We start from the raw sequence: 17457 nt of genomic DNA, 5'->3' as shown, positions 1-17457 counted from the left end.
CCTCTTCGGTAAATACAGACGCAAAAAATGTGTTCAGTTTGTTGGCGATGGCTTTGTCCTCCTTTAGCCACTCGCTTTATTCCATGGTCATCTTAACGGCCCCACTGCTTCCTTCGCAGGTCGTTTCCCCTTAATATATCAAAAGAACGGCTTGAAGTTTTTCGCTTCCTTGGCTATTTTTTCCTCGTAGTCTCTTTTGGCTTTTCTTACCGCCTTATGACACCTGCTTTGATGTTTGTTTGTGCTTTTCCAGTTTTCATGTGAGCCTACTGCTTTCGGTCTGCCTTGAAAGCTGCATGTCTGCAGCATCCTGCCTACACCGGAACAGGAAATCGCTGCAGAGAGAGAGCTTCTGGGGCAGGCTGAAGGCAGTAGGCTCACGTCACTTAAGCTGCCAGCTGCCCGAAGATTGAAATTACAGCATGGGAGGAGGTAAGTAGGGGGACAGGGGAGCTCTATATTTGCCTTGGGGGGGGGAGGAAGTCTAAACCCCAGACAAACTCCCTCTAGTTCAGAAAAATGTCTGGAAACCAAGACAGTCCTCTAAAAAGAGGACATGTCCAGGTAAATCTGGATAACACTGTTTTGTTTTTAAGTGACCTTGATGTCTATATTTTCAACATTTACAGAATTTCTGAAAACTCTAACCTTTTGTGGCCCTAAACTTGTTTGCTTACCTCATGAGAAATGCAATCAGATTTCTTTAGAAAGTGTATGTGGTTTGAAGATGTTTGGCATTTGTTATCGTGGAGCTAGAAGTAGCTGTAGAAACGCTTATCCCAGGACAAGCAGGCAGGTATTCTCACTAGTGGGTGATGTCATCAGACAGAGCCCCGGTACGGACGTCTCACAAGCACGTGTTGCTTGTAGAAACTTAAAGTTTCTAGATGCCCGCACCGCGCATGCGCCGGTGCCTTCCTACCCGGAGATCCGGGCGTGTCTCCTCAGTTCTTTCTTTTCCGCGGAGCTGAGAAGTTCAACTTCTTCATGCGCTAGCTGAATTCAGTTAAATTTGCCTTCCTTGTCCGCGTTTTCGCTTTCTTTTAATTACAGTTAACAGTACTTTTCTTTTTCAGTAAAAAAAAAAAAAAAAAGAAGATTATTTCCTCCGGCGGGTCGAACGGGCCGGCCACGTGGCTCAGGCCCACTGGCTTCGACCTCGCGGCGGAGATTTTCCGGCCTATGTCCCGGCCAATCACCGGGTTTAAAAAGTGCAGCAAGTGCCAACGCGCGATTTCACTCACGGACCCTCACCGGCGCTGTTTGCAGTGTTTGGGCCCTGACCACATTCCGAAATCGTGCAGGCCTTGCTCTACCCTCACGGCACGCTCATTCAAGCGGCGTTGCCTATTGTGGGAATCGATGTTCAAGATGGACGCAGCTAAGGATCCCTCAGCCTCCACTTCATCTGATACGTCCCCGGTTCGGGCGAAACCGGTATCGACCCCTCCTGCATCGAGTGTGGTGAAACCGGCATCGTTCATCCCGACACCATCCACGAGCTCGACGTCGGTGCCTGCCCCGGTCTCCTCGGTTCAGGTACCTCTTCCTTCCACAGTGCCACCAGTGGTCATCAAAGTGCCGAAAGCTACTAAGCAGAAGCACTCGACCTCGAAGGAGCGCGATGACCGTGCAGGAGGACCCCCTTTCGGTGCGGATCCCTCCTTATCGGCTTCGCTACGGTCCATGCTGGAAGCTCAATTCGTTGAGCTCATGCAGACCATCGGACCCGGGCTCATCGCTGCCATACAGGGTGACCTCCCGGTACCGGTCCAAAGGGGCGGTCCGCCCCCTCCCCCTCCTCCACGCCGTTCGACCTCGAAAACCGACGAGGACGAACGGGGGAGGGCGGCGATGCCCATGCGGCAAGCCTCGCTTACCGATATGCCGCCATTAGAGCCCATTACGCCTCCGCGCCAACATGGGACTAGACCTCCGATCGATACTCAAAGCCCTGGGCATAGTCAGGAAGAGTTCTTCCGTACTCCTTACCAGACTTGGGTAGCATCGCAAGAATCCGCATCGCAACCCCAGTTGCGATCCACCGCTTCCAGCCCTATCCACCACTTGGGGGCCTCGGGAGACCATGCGATGCACAGACGATCCCGATCCCCGTCCCGCCACCGAGACGGGCACCGATCAAGACACTCATCCTGGCACTCTTCACGCCATTCGGAGGTGTCACCGCAGAAAAAACTGCAACGTATGGGATACTCCTCATCAGAGGTGTCCCCTCCGGAGGGACCGGAGTACGAGGAGACACCCGTACCCGATTCTCCTTGCCACTCCCCGATGTCCATGGACCCGGAGGCCTCCTCCTCCTCCAGCCCGTCCCACAGACCGACGCTGGCGGATCAATTATCTTTCTCATCATTCCTCCGACAAATGGCGGATGATCTGGATGTGACCCTTGACACGGGCTCCCGATACTCCAAAGAGTATCTGGACACCATGCATTTACCTAACCCTCCAACGGAGTCGCTTCGGCTCCCCCTGCATAAATTGCTGGATCAGACCTTCATGCAGTGTTTCGAAACACCGTACTCCATACCGGCGATTCCCAGCAAACTCGATGCTCGATACCGCATCGTGCACCATAAAGGGTTTGAGGGCCCTCAACTCTCCCACCAATCCCTACTGGTCGAGTCCTCTCTTAAACGCTCTCATCCCTCCCAGGTCTACGCCTCTGTACCGCCGGGCCGAGAGGGGAGAACGATGGACAAATTTGGTAGAAAATTCTATCAAAACTCCATGATGGCGTCACGGGTGCTGAACTACAATTTCTTTTTCTCTTCCTATCTGGAGTTCTTCTTGCCGGTGCTCCGCAAGTTCACTCCGTTCATAGACACCCAAGCTCGATTCGAGTTCGAGGAAGTGGTAGCCTCCCTCTCCCAATTACACCTCCAGCTGATGCAATCCTCCTTCGATGCATTCGAACTCTCGGCACGTGCTGCCGCAAGCGCGGTAGCCATGCGTCGCCTGGCATGGCTCCGTACAATCGATATGGATCCCAACCTCCAGGACAGACTCGCCAACGTACCATGTGCGGGAGCTGACCTGTTCGATGAGTCTATCGAAACTGTTACCAAGAAGCTGTCGGATCATGAAAAATCTTTTCAATCCATCCTGCGGCCCAAACCCAAACCCCATCAGTCTCGACCTTCCAGGCCACCCCTGATTTACCAGCGGCGTTACATGCCCAGACAAACGCCTGCTGCGAGACAACCTGCGAAGAGACAACCTCCCCAGAAGTCTCAGCAAAAACCTCAGCCACCGGCTGCACCTAAGGCTCCCCAGCCCTTTTGACTCCCCTCCCGGGAGCATAACCGACACCGTTCTGCACTCAGCCTCTCCCATAGGGGGGCCGCCTCCATCTTTTTTACCATCGATGGGAGGCCATAACCACGGACCTATGGGTCCTTACCATCATAAGAGAAGGATACTCTCTTCAATTCCATCGGGTCCCCCCGGACCACCCTCCAAGAGAGTATCCTTCAAGCTCGACGCAGACCTCCCTTCTTCTTCAGGAAGTCCAAACCTTACTTCAGCTTCGGGCTGTCGAGCCGGTCCCGTCAGACCAATTGAACCGAGGGTTTTACTCCCGGTACTTCCTCGTCCCGAAGAAAACGGGCGACCTGCGACCCATTTTAGACCTTCGGGCCCTCAACAAGTTTCTGGTCAAAGAGAAGTTTCGCATGTTGACTTTGGCTTCTCTATACCCCCTCCTCGAGCAGAACGACTGGTTATGCTCCCTGGATCTCAAGGAGGCCTACACTCACATCCCCATTCACCCGGCCTCCCGAAAGTTCCTCAGATTTCGGGTGGGAAATCTGCACCTACAGTATCGAGTGCTACCATTCGGCCTATCTTCGTCCCCCAGAGTCTTCACAAAGTGCCTGGTGGTAGTGGCCGCGGCACTCCGGGACAGGGGTCTACAGGTGTTCCCATACCTCGACGACTGGCTCATCAAGGCCCCGTCAGCCCCAGAGGTCACTTCGGCGACCTTGGCTACAACCTACTTCCTCCAGAATTTGGGCTTCGAGATCAACTTTTCCAAGTCTCATCTACAACCCACCCAGTCCCTCCCCTTCATCGGAGCGGTCCTGGACACCACCCGACTCCGAGCATTCCTGCCTCTGCAACGCATGGAGTCTCTTCTTCATCTCTGCCAGTCGGTGTCTTCTCGCCAAACCCTACCGGCGAGACAACTGATGGTGCTCCTGGGCCATATGGCCTCCACAGTACATGTGACACCCTTTGCCAGACTCCATCTCAGGATCCCCCAGTGGACCCTGGCATCACAGTGGAATCAGACGTCCGATCCACTATCCAAACACATCTTAGTCACACCTGCTCTTCGGCAGTCTCTACTTTGGTGGATGACCTCTTCGAATCTATCCAGAGGTTTGCTGATACACTCTCCCCCCCCATCAGAAAGTTCTCACAACCGATTCGTCGAATTATGCATGGGGGGCCCACCTGGATGGTCTCCGCACCCAAGGATTCTGGACCAGTGCGGAAAGACTATACCAAATCAATCTACTGGAACTCAGAGCCATCTTCAATGCGCTCCAAGCTTTCCAACACCTACTTCACGACATGGTGATCCTCATTCGCACAGACAATCAGGCCGCCATGTATTATATCAACAAGCAAGGAGGCACGGGCTCGGCCCTCCTTTGCCAGGAAGCTCTACGAGTCTGGGACTGGGCGGTGCGCCACAACGCCTTCCTCAGAGCAGTCTACATTCAGGGGGAGAACAACGTCTTAGCAGACAAACTGAGTCGTCTACTACAACCGCACGAATGGACTCTCCATTCCAGCCCCCTTCACCAAATCTTCACACAGTGGGGGACGCCTCAGATAGACCTCTTTGCGGCTCCCCACAACTCCAAACTGCCTCAGTTTTGCTCCAGGATCTACACCCCTCATCGCCTCGAGGCAGATGCTTTTCTACTGAACTGGGGGAAACGATTTCTATATGCGTTCCCACCATTCCCGCTGATCCAGAAGACTCTGGTCAAGCTGAAACTCGAACAGGCCACCATGATTCTAATAGCTCCTCGGTGGCCCAGACAACCTTGGTTCTCCCTCCTACTTCAACTCAGCAGCAGGGAACCAGTACCACTTCCAGTGTTTCCTTCACTACTTACTCAACATCAAGGATCACTGCTTCACCCCAACCTGCAGTCTCTCCACCTGACAGCTTGGTTCCTCTCAACGTAACCCCTCACCAATTCTCTCAAGAAGTGAGGGAGGTCTTGGAAGCTTCCAGGAAGCCCGCCACTCGACAATGCTACTCCCAGAAATGGACTAGATTCTCCTCATGGTGTGTTTCTAAATCAAAGGAACCTCAGCGAGCTTCCTTATCCTCCGTGCTGGACTATCTCCTACACCTATCTCAATCCGGGCTCAAGTCTACATCCATACGAGTCCACCTGAGCGCTATTGCGGCGTTCCACCAGCCCCTACAAGGGAAACCCCTCTCGGCCCATCCGGTGGTCGCCAGATTTATGAAAGGACTCTTCCATGTTAACCCTCCTCTCAAACCACCCCCGGTAGTTTGGGACCTCAATGTAGTCCTTTCCCGTCTCATGAAGCCCCCGTTTGAACCACTCAACAGGGCCCCTCTTAAGTATCTCACCTGGAAAGTGCTTTTCCTGGTAGCCCTTACGTCCGCTCGCAGAGTCAGCGAACTCCAGGCATTGATGGCGGATCCACCATTCACAGTATTCCATCATGACAAGGTGGTCCTCCGCACTCACCCGAAATTCCTGCCTAAGGTGGTCTCAGAATTTCATCTCAACCAATCCATTGTACTTCCAGTATTCTTCCCTAAGCCCCATTCTCACCACGGAGAATCGGCCCTTCACACTCTAGACTGTAAACGTGCGTTGGCTTTCTACCTGGATCGCACCAAGCCACACAGAACCACTCCTCAACTTTTTGTCTCCTTCGACCCTAATAAGTTGGGAAGACCCGTATCAAAGCGCACCATCTCTAATTGGATGGCGGCTTGTATCTCTTTCTGCTATGCCCAGGCTGGATTATCACTTCCTTGTAAGGTCACAGCCCATAAGGTCAGAGCAATGGCAGCCTCAGTAGCATTCCTCAGATCAACACCAATCGAGGAAATTTGTAAGGCTGCCACCTGGTCCTCGGTTCACACATTCACCTCACATTATTGTCTGGATACTCTCTCCAGACGGGATGGACAGTTTGGCCAAACAGTATTGAAAAATTTATTCTCTTAAGTCACCAACTCCCCCTCCATCCCACTGAGGTTAGCTTGGAGGTCACCCACTAGTGAGAATACCTGCCTGCTTGTCCTGGGATAAAGCAATGTTACTTACCGTAACAGTTGTTATCCAGGGACAGCAGGCAGCTATTCTCACGTCCCACCCACCTCCCCTGGGTTGGCTTCTCAGGCTAGCTACCTGAACTGAGGAGACACGCCCGGACCTCCGGGCGGGAAGGCACCGGCGCATGCGCGGTGCGGGCATCTAGAAACTTTTAAGTTTCTACAAGCAACACGTGCTTGTGAGACGTCCGTACCGGGGCTCTGTCTGATGACATCACCCACTAGTGAGAATAGCTGCCTGCTGTCCCTGGATAACAACTGTTACGGTAAGTAACATTGCTTTCCAGTTCTAGCTGACCACATAACACAAATGTAGAAGAGCTGCTTTAAGAATTTCAAGATTAAGCAATTTTTGCTTTCAGATTTTGGGGGGATTGTGATTGCTGACTGCATGGAGCCCTGCTGGAACATGGAAACACTGTAACTTTTTTTTTTTTTTATATATAGATCTATATTTTGAATACATTGTAACACTCTTTTGAAGTTGACTGGGGAAACTGCTGGTATTTGCTGCGAGTTGCAGGTGTACCTTTTTTTTTTTTTTGTCCCTGAATTCAAATCATGCAGGTTATAGGAGTGGGAGTGCATGTGAAAAGATGGACAGGGAGGAGTAGAGGTTAGGGGAGACGGTGGTTGATGTGGGCCTTGCTGTATTCATATGGGTAATTTGAAGGTATCCATGTGTGAACTCCTAGCAGACTCCTGGAACCATGTGGTGCTGTATGCCTATATTGCACCTGTTCTCTGCTGGAGAGCTTCATCACCAAAGCCACATTACATAAGTTGTTGGTTTGGTTTTTTGTGGGGGGGGGGGGGTTCTTTTACTTCATACACACTCTTTACTGAGACCAGGAAGGCAGAGGGAAACTAGAATGGGTATTCAGCTACTATCCAGTTTTTTCCCCTGTGATGGTTTTACAAGTTTATTAAAACTTTCTATTCCGCACTATGGGCACTGCCTTCTAGGCAGCTGTACAATCTAAAGGGGAAAAGGAAGTGGGTCATAAAACAAGACATGAACCCTTTTATATCCGTGTAATTTGTTTCATAGTTTTACTTAATGTGTCATCATACAAACTATTTAAAAAAAAATGCAGCAGCCATTTTTCTTTTTTAATAAATAATTATTGAAATTAAAACAGCTTCTGAGATGCAGATTATCGAAATTAAAATCTGCCTTTAACATGCTTGCTAAACTGTTTCCAGCCAGTTTAACATGCATGTATTTTAGTGGTGGATTATTAAAACGGCTTACTTACCATTGTCTTTTCTGAGTTTTCTAGCAGTCTCCAATACAGCTATGCAAATGTAGTACAACAAGGTCATTAATATTAAAATGAGCACTCCAAGCGATTCGCTATAATCACTACGTGATTCCCTAACCTCATTGTGCCACATTGTGGCCAAAATTTGCTGACAAGTCTGAGCTGTCGTCATCTATCTTTCTTATCAGTGTCTGAATGCTGATTGGCTCAGGCACTGACAGGAAAGTAAGGCTTGACAGCTCATAGCTGTCAGAAAATTTTGCCGCCGTCAAGCAAAGCCCCCCCCCCCCCCCAGCAGCAGGAAAGATGCCCACTCTCTCCTGCCACTAAACAATGCCCCCCACAAACACCCTCCCCCCCCAGCAGCAGGAGAAATGCCCACTCCTTCCCATTACCAAGCAATGCCCCCACACATATTACCCCTCTCAGCAGTGGGAGAAATTGCCACTCCCTTCTGCCGCCAAGCAATGCCTCCCCGAACACCCCTCTGGCAATGGGAGAGATGCCCACCCCCTCCCTCCTCCTTACCTTATTTACAATAGCTGGCCAGAGGGATGCCTATTCCCTCTGGCCAGCAGGCCTGACTTCAAAATGGTAGGCCTTCCCCTCCCCAACGCATCCTGGGATGTGCCAGGGAGGGGTCTAAGGCTCTGATTGGCCCAGGTGTCGGGGGGGGGGGAAAGGTGATGTGTAGAGGCAGGAGGGAGTGGGCAATTCTCCTGCTGCCAAGGGGTTGTCGGGGAGGCATTGCTTGGTGGTGAGAGTGGGCATCTCTCCCGCTGCCGTGGAGGGGGTTGCTTGACTTCAGCGGCGGGAGGGAGTGGGCATCCCTCCTACTGATCTTCAATTTTAAAAAAATTTGTTCATTTATTCTGCGCATGTGCAGATCGCTATCATCAGCGATGGGCACATGCAAATTTAACAAAACTTCGCTACTCTCTTCTAATCTCATTTGCATGCACAATTTTTGTAGAATGACTCACCTTTTTGAAATTGCTACAATAACTACTGACAGCAGCCCATCTGTTTTTACCACAAAGTTTTGATAATCTAGCCCTTAGTTTCTTGGGAGGGGGCAGTGGAAGGCAGCTAACCAGTCTCTTACCCTGCCAAGTTTTCAAATAGAGCGTGAGGAATTAAAGGATAAAGGTAAGATCTCTCCAGAACAAGACTAACTAGGGCAGCATGGTATGTAGTTAAGGGGGAAGGGGGAAGAAGAATAAACTGTTAACATGTTTTTATTATGAGATAAGGTATAAATTCAGCCATTTTGCCTGTACATTATCCGCCTCATTTCCAGCACAATGGGAATTGGAACCACATTGCAAAGATGGATGCCTGCTAATCAAGGGACATTTCTTAGCACAAGTGACAGCTGCATGCCTCCAGAGATGCATTTGGCTTTTAAATGTGTAAACAAAATGTGAAAGAAAATCTACTCCTTTTTTTTTTTTTTTTCCCTTTCCTGCAGCAAAGAGCAGTGAGAGACCTCCATACTCTGGCTTTTCTAGAGACTCAGGACTTAACCAGGTAATGCACAAATTTAGCCTTCAGTCCTCTGGTTTAGTTTGGTTATCATAAGCTGGGGAGCACTTTGGCTACTGAGTGGAAAGTGCAGCAATATTTTAGTAAACTGAATTTGGATAGGAGATAGAACTAATTTCCTAAATGTGTGCTCTCTTACATATTGCAGCAGCTGTACAAGAATGCACATTATGAAAATTCAGATGCTATGGTTTGGTGTTGGAATGGGAGACATGATGTAGGACAGGGGGAATGGTGGTAGGAAGGGAAGAAAGTGAATGATGGACAGTGTTAGAATTCCCAACAAGCAAGAAACCTCAATGCTCCACTCAACAAAGGAGAAACCCACACAAGAAAACACCGGTAAAGTGTAGTTGATTAACTTGAAATTCCCAGGTTTATTAATAACATAAAATAAGATATTTAAATCAATAAAAACAATGGCAGCTGGCAATAATGACAGACAGATTTTCCAAGGTAATACCAGTCTGTGAGGAGAAACAGCATCTGTCCGCAAGACGTTCCACCTTGTCATATACAATTGTAATAGCTAAGGATTCCACAGCTGGCAAATGGTGTAGCAAATAGGAAACCAAATAGATACTAGGACCCTACACGGGCCGTGTTTCTGTGTGTAGAAATGCTTTCATCAGGGGTTCCTTATTGAAATCATACAGCTGATCCAAAGGAAAAACAAATTCATAAAGCTAAAAAGTTGTATATTGCAAATCAAGTACTGATGAGAGTAGTCATGATTGCACAGAGGGCTTTTGTACTGTGGGAAAGAGCTGTGGATCAGCTGTATGATTTCAATGAGGGACCCCTGATAGAAACATGATGGCAGATAAAAGCAAAATGGCCCACCTAGTCTGCCCATCCGCAATAGCCATTATCTCTTTCTCTCTGAGAGATCCCACGTGTCTATCCCATTCAGACACAGTTTCTGTCTCCACCACCTCTTCTGGAAGACTGTTCCAGGCATCTACCACCCTTTCTGTAAAAAAGTATTTTCTTAGATTACTCCAGAGCCTGTTTATTTATTTTTATAGCCCGTCCTCCCCAGGAGCCCTATTACCTCTTAACTTCATCCTATGCCCTCTCATTGCAGCACTTCCTTTCAAATGAAGAGACTTGACTCATGCACATTTACATTATGTAGGTATTTAAACGTGTCTGTCATATCTCCCCTCTCCCGCTTTTCCTCCAAAGTATACAGATTGAGATCTTTAAGTCTGTCCCCATACGCCTTATGATGAAGACCACATACCATTTTAGTAGCCTTCCTCTGGACCGACTCCATCCTTTTTATATCTTTTTGAAGGTGAGGCCTCCAGCATTGTACACAATATTCTAAATGAGGTCTCACCAAAGTCTTATACAGGGGCATCAATACGTCCTTCTTCTACTGGCTGTACCTTTCCCTATGCACCCTAGCATCCTTCTAGCTTTCACCGTCACCTTTTCAATCTGTTGGGCCACCTTAAGATCATCACATACAATCATACCCAAGTCCCGCTCTTCTGTCATGCACATAAGTTCTGCACCCCCTAAACTGTACTGTTCCTGAAACATGGACCGTGTATGGTAATACACTTCTCCCTCCTTATTCACGGTTTCAGCATTCACGGTTTTGATTATTCACAGTTTTTAGCTTGCTGGCTCCTCCCCCAATATTATATCAGCTTGCAAAAAGAAATTGCTAATTCCAAGCGTTTATGGAGAAAATCGCCAATTCATAGCACTTTCTTCACCGTGTTTTGTCTTTCCTTCAGGAACAGGCCAGGTCTCCCACCATGTTATTCACGGTTTTACCATATTCACGATGGTTTTTAATAGAAAACAGCGAATAACATATGAAAAAGTTTTTTGTGGTTTTTCTATATTTGCAGTTCTGTTAATCTCCTATCACAGTGAATACGGAGGGAGAAGTATATTTACATATGAAGATCTATGATATGTTCAGATTTCATAGGGGTGAGATAAAAAATGGCTTGGATGTGCCTTGTGAACTGCAGGACAAAAAACTACATATGTGTACCCCATTCAGTAAGCCAGAGGCCCCAAAAACTGGCAATCAGAATCAAGTTATGGCTCTACTCCCCCACCCACCTCCTCCAGGACGCTGTAATTTATATCTTCCGGCAGCCACCATCTTATGTTGTTAATAAACCTGGAAATTTTAAGTTCATCAACTCCACTTTGCCGGTTTTGGTTTGTGAGGTTCATTTGAAGGGCTAAATATTTGGTTTTTAGTGTTAGAATTGCTTTGTACTGAAATAGCAAGGGAGCAGGGAGCACTGCAGGATAGGACTGAGGTGCATTGGCAGAACTGTATTGGTAAAGGCAGCTGAAGAACCAAGTATGAGGTATGTTGGAAAGTCTGGAGTGATGGAATATGTTTTCCTTGTTTGATGGAAATAGAGAAGGGGGGGGGCATGGGTGTGTGTGGGAGACTGGAAGGATTTTAAACTATTTACATACTGTCTAATTGTTGAATTAGTTGCTAGAGTTTCTAGTGTGATAGTCCTCCCTGGATGAAGGCTCATGAAAAGTTCTTGAAATAACTGCTGCATTTACTTCCATCATCCTGTGGTATAAATTTTGAAATGGTGTGGTATTCATCTCCCCCCACCCCTTTACCTGAGCATGTCTCAACTGGCAGAATCTTTCAAATGTGACAGCATTTTATTTCATCGTCATACCCATGTTGTCACTCCTCAAAGCTAAAGGATGATTCTTTTTGAGAGAGCTGTTCTGGTATTCACAAGTATGTGCAACTTAAACCACTAAAGCTGCTGAGATTAAAATAAGTGTGCTAAATTTTTTTATGTGTGTTTTTGTTTTTGGGGGGGGGAGGATGTGCGGAAAGGAGTTGAATAGAGCATCGGTGTGGTCTAATCTCAATTCTGTGTTAGCTTTCAGCTGTCAGAAGCTCAAACAGTTTTTCATTTTTGCCTCCTGTAAAGGCTTCTGTTGCTTTCAGGAACATCTGTGGAGTGAGTCCTAGCCTGTGTCCTTGGATGTGGTGGTGAGGGTGGAACTGGAAGAAAAAAGCTTGCATGAAACTTGGCATGGTATGGAAGCGGAGGGTTAGTAAGCAAAGACAAATCTCAGTGCCCTGGAATCTGACACCCTTTGAAAGAGAACGGTGTACAAAGCCTACAGCAAGCAGCTCTGTCTACCGACTAATGTTTTGTAAACTACTTCCTCCTTCACCATCTCTCACTCCTATCTCACCTCTCAGTTATATTTAGACTAGAGAGTTGTGCGGGGACAGAAATCCCACCCGTCCCCACGAGGAATCCCTCCGTCCCCACCTGTCCTTATAAACTTCAGAAATAGTTATTTCATTTAATTATGCTACTGAATTAAAGGCTCTGGTAGAGACCCATTTACAAATAAGCAAAGACACTTTATTAATTTGGAAATATTAATTGGGAAGAATACATACTTTGTAAACGGGTTTCTACCAGAGCCTCTAATGTAAATATAAAATATAAATACTCAGCTGATGAGAACCCCCAAGCTGTCAGCTGAGGACTTCCTTTGCAATTGGCCGGGGGTTTCTTTTGCCAAGCTTGGCAGGCAGCAGTAGTGTCCCTGAGTCACAGATGCTGGTAGCTCATGGATGCTGCCAGCGACTGCTGTGCTTGGTGGAGGGGAGTTCTGGCCGTCTCTAGAGGAGGTCTTCTGCTGGTGGTGCTTGGGGATCCTCACCAGTCACAGCAAGGGTCAGCAAGTACTTCAACACTGTAGAAATAAAATCAGAAATGCATTTCCTTTTCTTTTGAACACAATACAAAGACATCTGCTATATACATTTCCCAAAGCTAACATATTTTATCAATAAATTCCATTTTTTTACCTTTGTTGTCTGGAGATTTATTTTTCCAGTTGGTCCCAGTTTCTTTTTTCTGCTTTCCCATCTTCTGTAAATTCTTCTGTTGCTGTCCATTGGTTCCTCCTACCATGGTCCAGCATTTATCCCTTTCTCATCTTTCGCCCCTGCCCACCAGTCCCATGCCCAACATTTCTCCTATCACCCCTCTCTAGCACCATGCCACATCTCTCCCTCAATTCCCTTCACCACTATGTCCAACATTCCTCCCTCTTGCATCCATTTCAATCTGTCCGTTCCACCACAATATTTCTCCCTCTCATCTGTACCTCACTCCCTCCCTATGATCAAAAATTCTCCTTTCTTTCATTCCCTATGTACACAACCATCTCTTTCCCTCCCTTCCTCTCTCCCAAGTTCATGCCTTCAAAAACGTGTTCAAAAACGCATTCCCTCCCCCACCTCAGCATCTATTTCCATCCCTTCCTCTCTCCCAAGTTCATGCCTTGTGTCCAAAAAAGCACTCCCTCCCCCTTTTTGTGTTCCATGTTTGCCTCCCATGTTCGACCTCCTTCTGTCCCGCATTTGCCTCCCACATTCGACCCCTTCTGTGTCCTGCGTTTGCCTCCCACGTTTGTGTCCAGCCCTCATCTGCCAGCAACCTTATCAGCAACTTTCTCATCCAAATGGAGCTCAAGCCGTGAGGCTCGTCTTCTGTTTCCTGCCTGCCCTACTGCAGCACACAGCCGACCGGAAGTCTTCCCTGATGTCAGCGTTGACGTCGGAGGGAGGGCTTTGCGTAAGCTCTCCCTCTGACATCAGCACTGACATCAGGGAAGACCTGGTTGGCTGTGTGTGCTGCGGCAGGGCAGGTAGGAAAAGAAGACGAGCCTCGCAGCTCGAGTTGCATCGAACCCTGCGGGATCCCCGAGACCACGAGGGGCGTCCCCATGGGATCCCCACGACCCTAGGGAGCGTTCCCACGGGATCCCTGTGACCTGAAGGGGGAACCCGCGGGTCCCGCGGGATTCCCATCCCTGTTCCCATGCAGCTCTCTAATTTAGACCTAATTTCCTTTGCTTCAAAGGATTCTATCACCTCAAATTTAAATATTAATTCTAAAGAATGGACCAAAACAGATTGGTCAGACCATCTGATGATTAACTGTCACCTGAATTGGTTGAAACTGTATCATCATTCTATAAATCACCAAGCAAATAGGACCATTGAAAGGAGAAAATGACTTGAACCTTCTGAATTCTGGAATCATTATGATTCTAAGCCTTTACCAGATTCAAATTTAGATTTGTAGACTTATTAGAAAAAACATAGTACAACAATCCTCAAATCGATTGCTCCGATTCAGTCTATTAGAAAAAAAACAATTTCGTAGAATCCAAAATTGGTTTAATTCTGAACTATCAGAATTGAAAAAATTGAAGACGATTGGCAAGAAGATGGTATAAATCAGGAAAAATTAAGGATAAGGAAGCATGGAGGGCAAAAGTTAAGAACTATAAAAGCAAAATTAAAGAAAAAAGACATATTTATTATTCTTCAAAAATAGGAACCAATATACGAGGACTGTTCAAAAAGTACCAGACCTTTATTCATTAAAAATACTCATATTTAGATCTTATACTAATCTCCTTCAAAGTAGTCCCCTTGGGCTGCTACACACTTTTCCCAATGGTTCTGCCACTGTCGGAAGCAGCACTGGAATGCCTCTTTTGAGATTTCTCGCAACTGGTCTGTCACATTCTGCATGATGTCTTCTCTTGACTGAAATCTGGTCCCTTTCAGGGTCATACCCATAAACCCAGGACTCATCGCCAGTGATCACTATGCTGAGGAAATTGGGATCACTGTTCATAGTCTATGTCCTGTGTGATCTTCAAACGGACTTGGTTCTGCTCAATCATTAGCAGCTTTGGCACAAACTTTGCTGAAATTCTCCTGAAGCCCAAATCCTCAGTCAAAATGGAATGAATGGATCCAACGCTGATGCTCGCCTCAGCTGCAAGTTCTCTGCATCACCAGGGTCCTCACTTGGTCAATGACAATTCCATTTCTGGATGATGAGGGCCTACCAGAACGTGCTTCACTGATGTGCGGCCATCTCTGAAGCGATTGTACCACTCTTTTATCTATGTGGTGCCTGCCTATTGCTTCATCCTTGAAGGCCTGTTGAATCTTGCAGATTGTTTCCACTTGGGAATCACCAAGCTTTACACAAAATTTAATGCAGTAGCATTGTTCAACTTTTTCTGTCATTTTGTTAAAAATGAAAATCAGACGGCGCTCACTTACACTTCCTCATTCATCGGCAATCTGACAGTGACTGACAGCTTCTGTCTGATACTTTTTGAATAGCCTTTGAACTATAAAAGCAAAATTAAAGAAAAAGACATATTTATTATTCTTCAAAAATAGGAACCAGTTTATTAAATACAACACACTTTTTGAGATAAACCACTTGAAACAGGCCCCACAAGATCACCATCCCTCTTCAACTGAACTGGCTGAACATTTTCATTCAAAATTACATAACTGAGAAGTCTCAGGAAAAGGACCATTTTGATTTTGAGATGCTTTCTTCTGCTGAAAAATTTTCTCGTGCTGATTTAAATTGGTATGAATTTACTACTCCAAAATAGGATGATTTCAATAAATTATACAATAAATACACAAAATCACATTGTCTCTTAGTCATTTGCCCTTCAGCAATATTTAGAACTGCACCAATACACTTTAAGATAGACATGCTAACCTGGATTAGTTCATTATTACAACATGGAAATTTTCCTATAAATTTAGGTCATATAATAATCACTCCAATAATTAAGAATCCAAAATATCCAATATCTACTGTTAGTAATTACAGACCCATTGCAGGAATACCTTTTCTGATTAAACTTATGGAAGGATTAGTGAGTATCGAACTCGACTATCTTAATCGATTTTCTATTTTACATCCTTCTCTATCAGATTTTTGTCAACTTCATAGTACTAGAGTTGGCATCTCTTCTTGATTATCTTCACCATCAATTCAGTGTAGCATGAGTGCCTTGATTATGCAGTTTGATCTTAGCAGTGCATTTGATTTAGTAGATCATCAAATCCTGCTCAGATGTTTGGACACAATTGGAATATCTGGCCATGTCCTTAATTGGTATAGGGGTTTCCTGGAAAGTTGTACTTACCAGGTTCATTCTGACTATTCTCTTTCTCCTAAATGGAAAAATCTATGTGGGGTGCCCCAGGATTCCCCATTATCTCCCATACTTTTCAAATAAAATCAAGGAGGATTCCATAAATTTGAACAGGATGACGTATTCCATTCTACCAGTTATTATTTATCATTTGATATTCACATTAACACTCTTGTTAGAAAATGTTACTTTCTGTTATGGAAGCTTTGAACAATTAGGACATATTTTGACCTTTCCTCCTTTAGGCTATTGGTGCAGTCACTTATTCTTTTTTTTATTTTATTTTTTATCAATTTAACAAAGTTTACAAGTAAAAACTACTTGCACAAGTAATATAGAGTCATATTCCAAAAAGTATCTTCAATATACATTACAAAAATAAAGAAACAGAAATAAATGGAACTTAACTCTTCCTTAGATCACAGTTAGTTTACAGAGAGGAAAAAAGAAGAAAATTAAAGGGAGAAACATTCCAATAAACATTTAAAGAAAGACTTAAACGTCTACATTTCCTTGAGGTCTAGAAAGGATTGTAGATGGTCTGGAAAGAAGAAAACGTATTTTAAGCCCTTAAACTTTACAACACATTTGCATGGGTAAGCCAAGATGAATGTGGCACCTAGCCTCCTTGTTTCATCTCCAAAAATAACTTTCACCTCTCCTGAGTTACTTTGGTTACATCCATGGTGCAGCCATAAACGTTGACCACAAAAGAGTATTCCAGACTTTTTGAAGAACAATCTCATAATAGAATTAAGATCCTGCTCAAATATAAAGTTGACTATTAGAGTAGCTCTCTCTCTAACATCTGAAGATGAATTTTCTAATACTGCTGTAAGATTTTGTAAATCATTGTCAATGGCCAGATTCTCACTCATAGGAACATCATTAACACCAAAATTTATTTTTGAAGAAGGTAAGTAATAAGCCTTATTTATTGGCGGAATATGATCCTGAGGAAAATTTAAACATTCTATAAGAAACTTTTTAAAAGTCTCTATTGGTGGCATAGCCAGTATCTTTGAACAGTTTAAAACTCTCAAGTTCAGCCTTCGGTTATAATTCTCTATCATTTCAATTTTTCGTGAGGTAAATTTTGTTCTTTAATTAAAGTGGAAATTGAATTTTTCAAGGAGGCAGTCTCAACTTGTATCTTGTCCATGCAATCCTGCTTAACTTTTTCAATGTTTACCGCAAAGGCATCCACTTTCTGCACCAATGCCTCCATATGTAAAGCCATCTTCTCCACCTTCTCAT

General features: G+C 45.7%; 1 protein-coding gene across 6 annotated transcripts in view; it reads left to right on the top strand.

Moving 5' to 3' along the window:
* Positions 1-17457, top strand: part of TCF3 (transcription factor 3) — a 288408-nt gene that overhangs the window by 171070 nt on the left and 99881 nt on the right. For all 6 annotated transcript variants that reach the window (XM_033954328.1, XM_033954326.1, XM_033954331.1 and 3 more), the window contains exon 6: positions 9098-9156. In XM_033954328.1, the coding sequence (XP_033810219.1) occupies positions 9098-9156 (59 nt within the window). The remainder of the gene's footprint in view (positions 1-9097; positions 9157-17457) is intronic.

This window comes from Geotrypetes seraphini, chromosome 8, assembly GCF_902459505.1.
Source record: "Geotrypetes seraphini chromosome 8, aGeoSer1.1, whole genome shotgun sequence".
Classification (NCBI taxonomy): Eukaryota; Metazoa; Chordata; class Amphibia; order Gymnophiona; family Dermophiidae; genus Geotrypetes; species Geotrypetes seraphini.
This window is presented reverse-complemented; position numbering and strand designations above follow the sequence as displayed.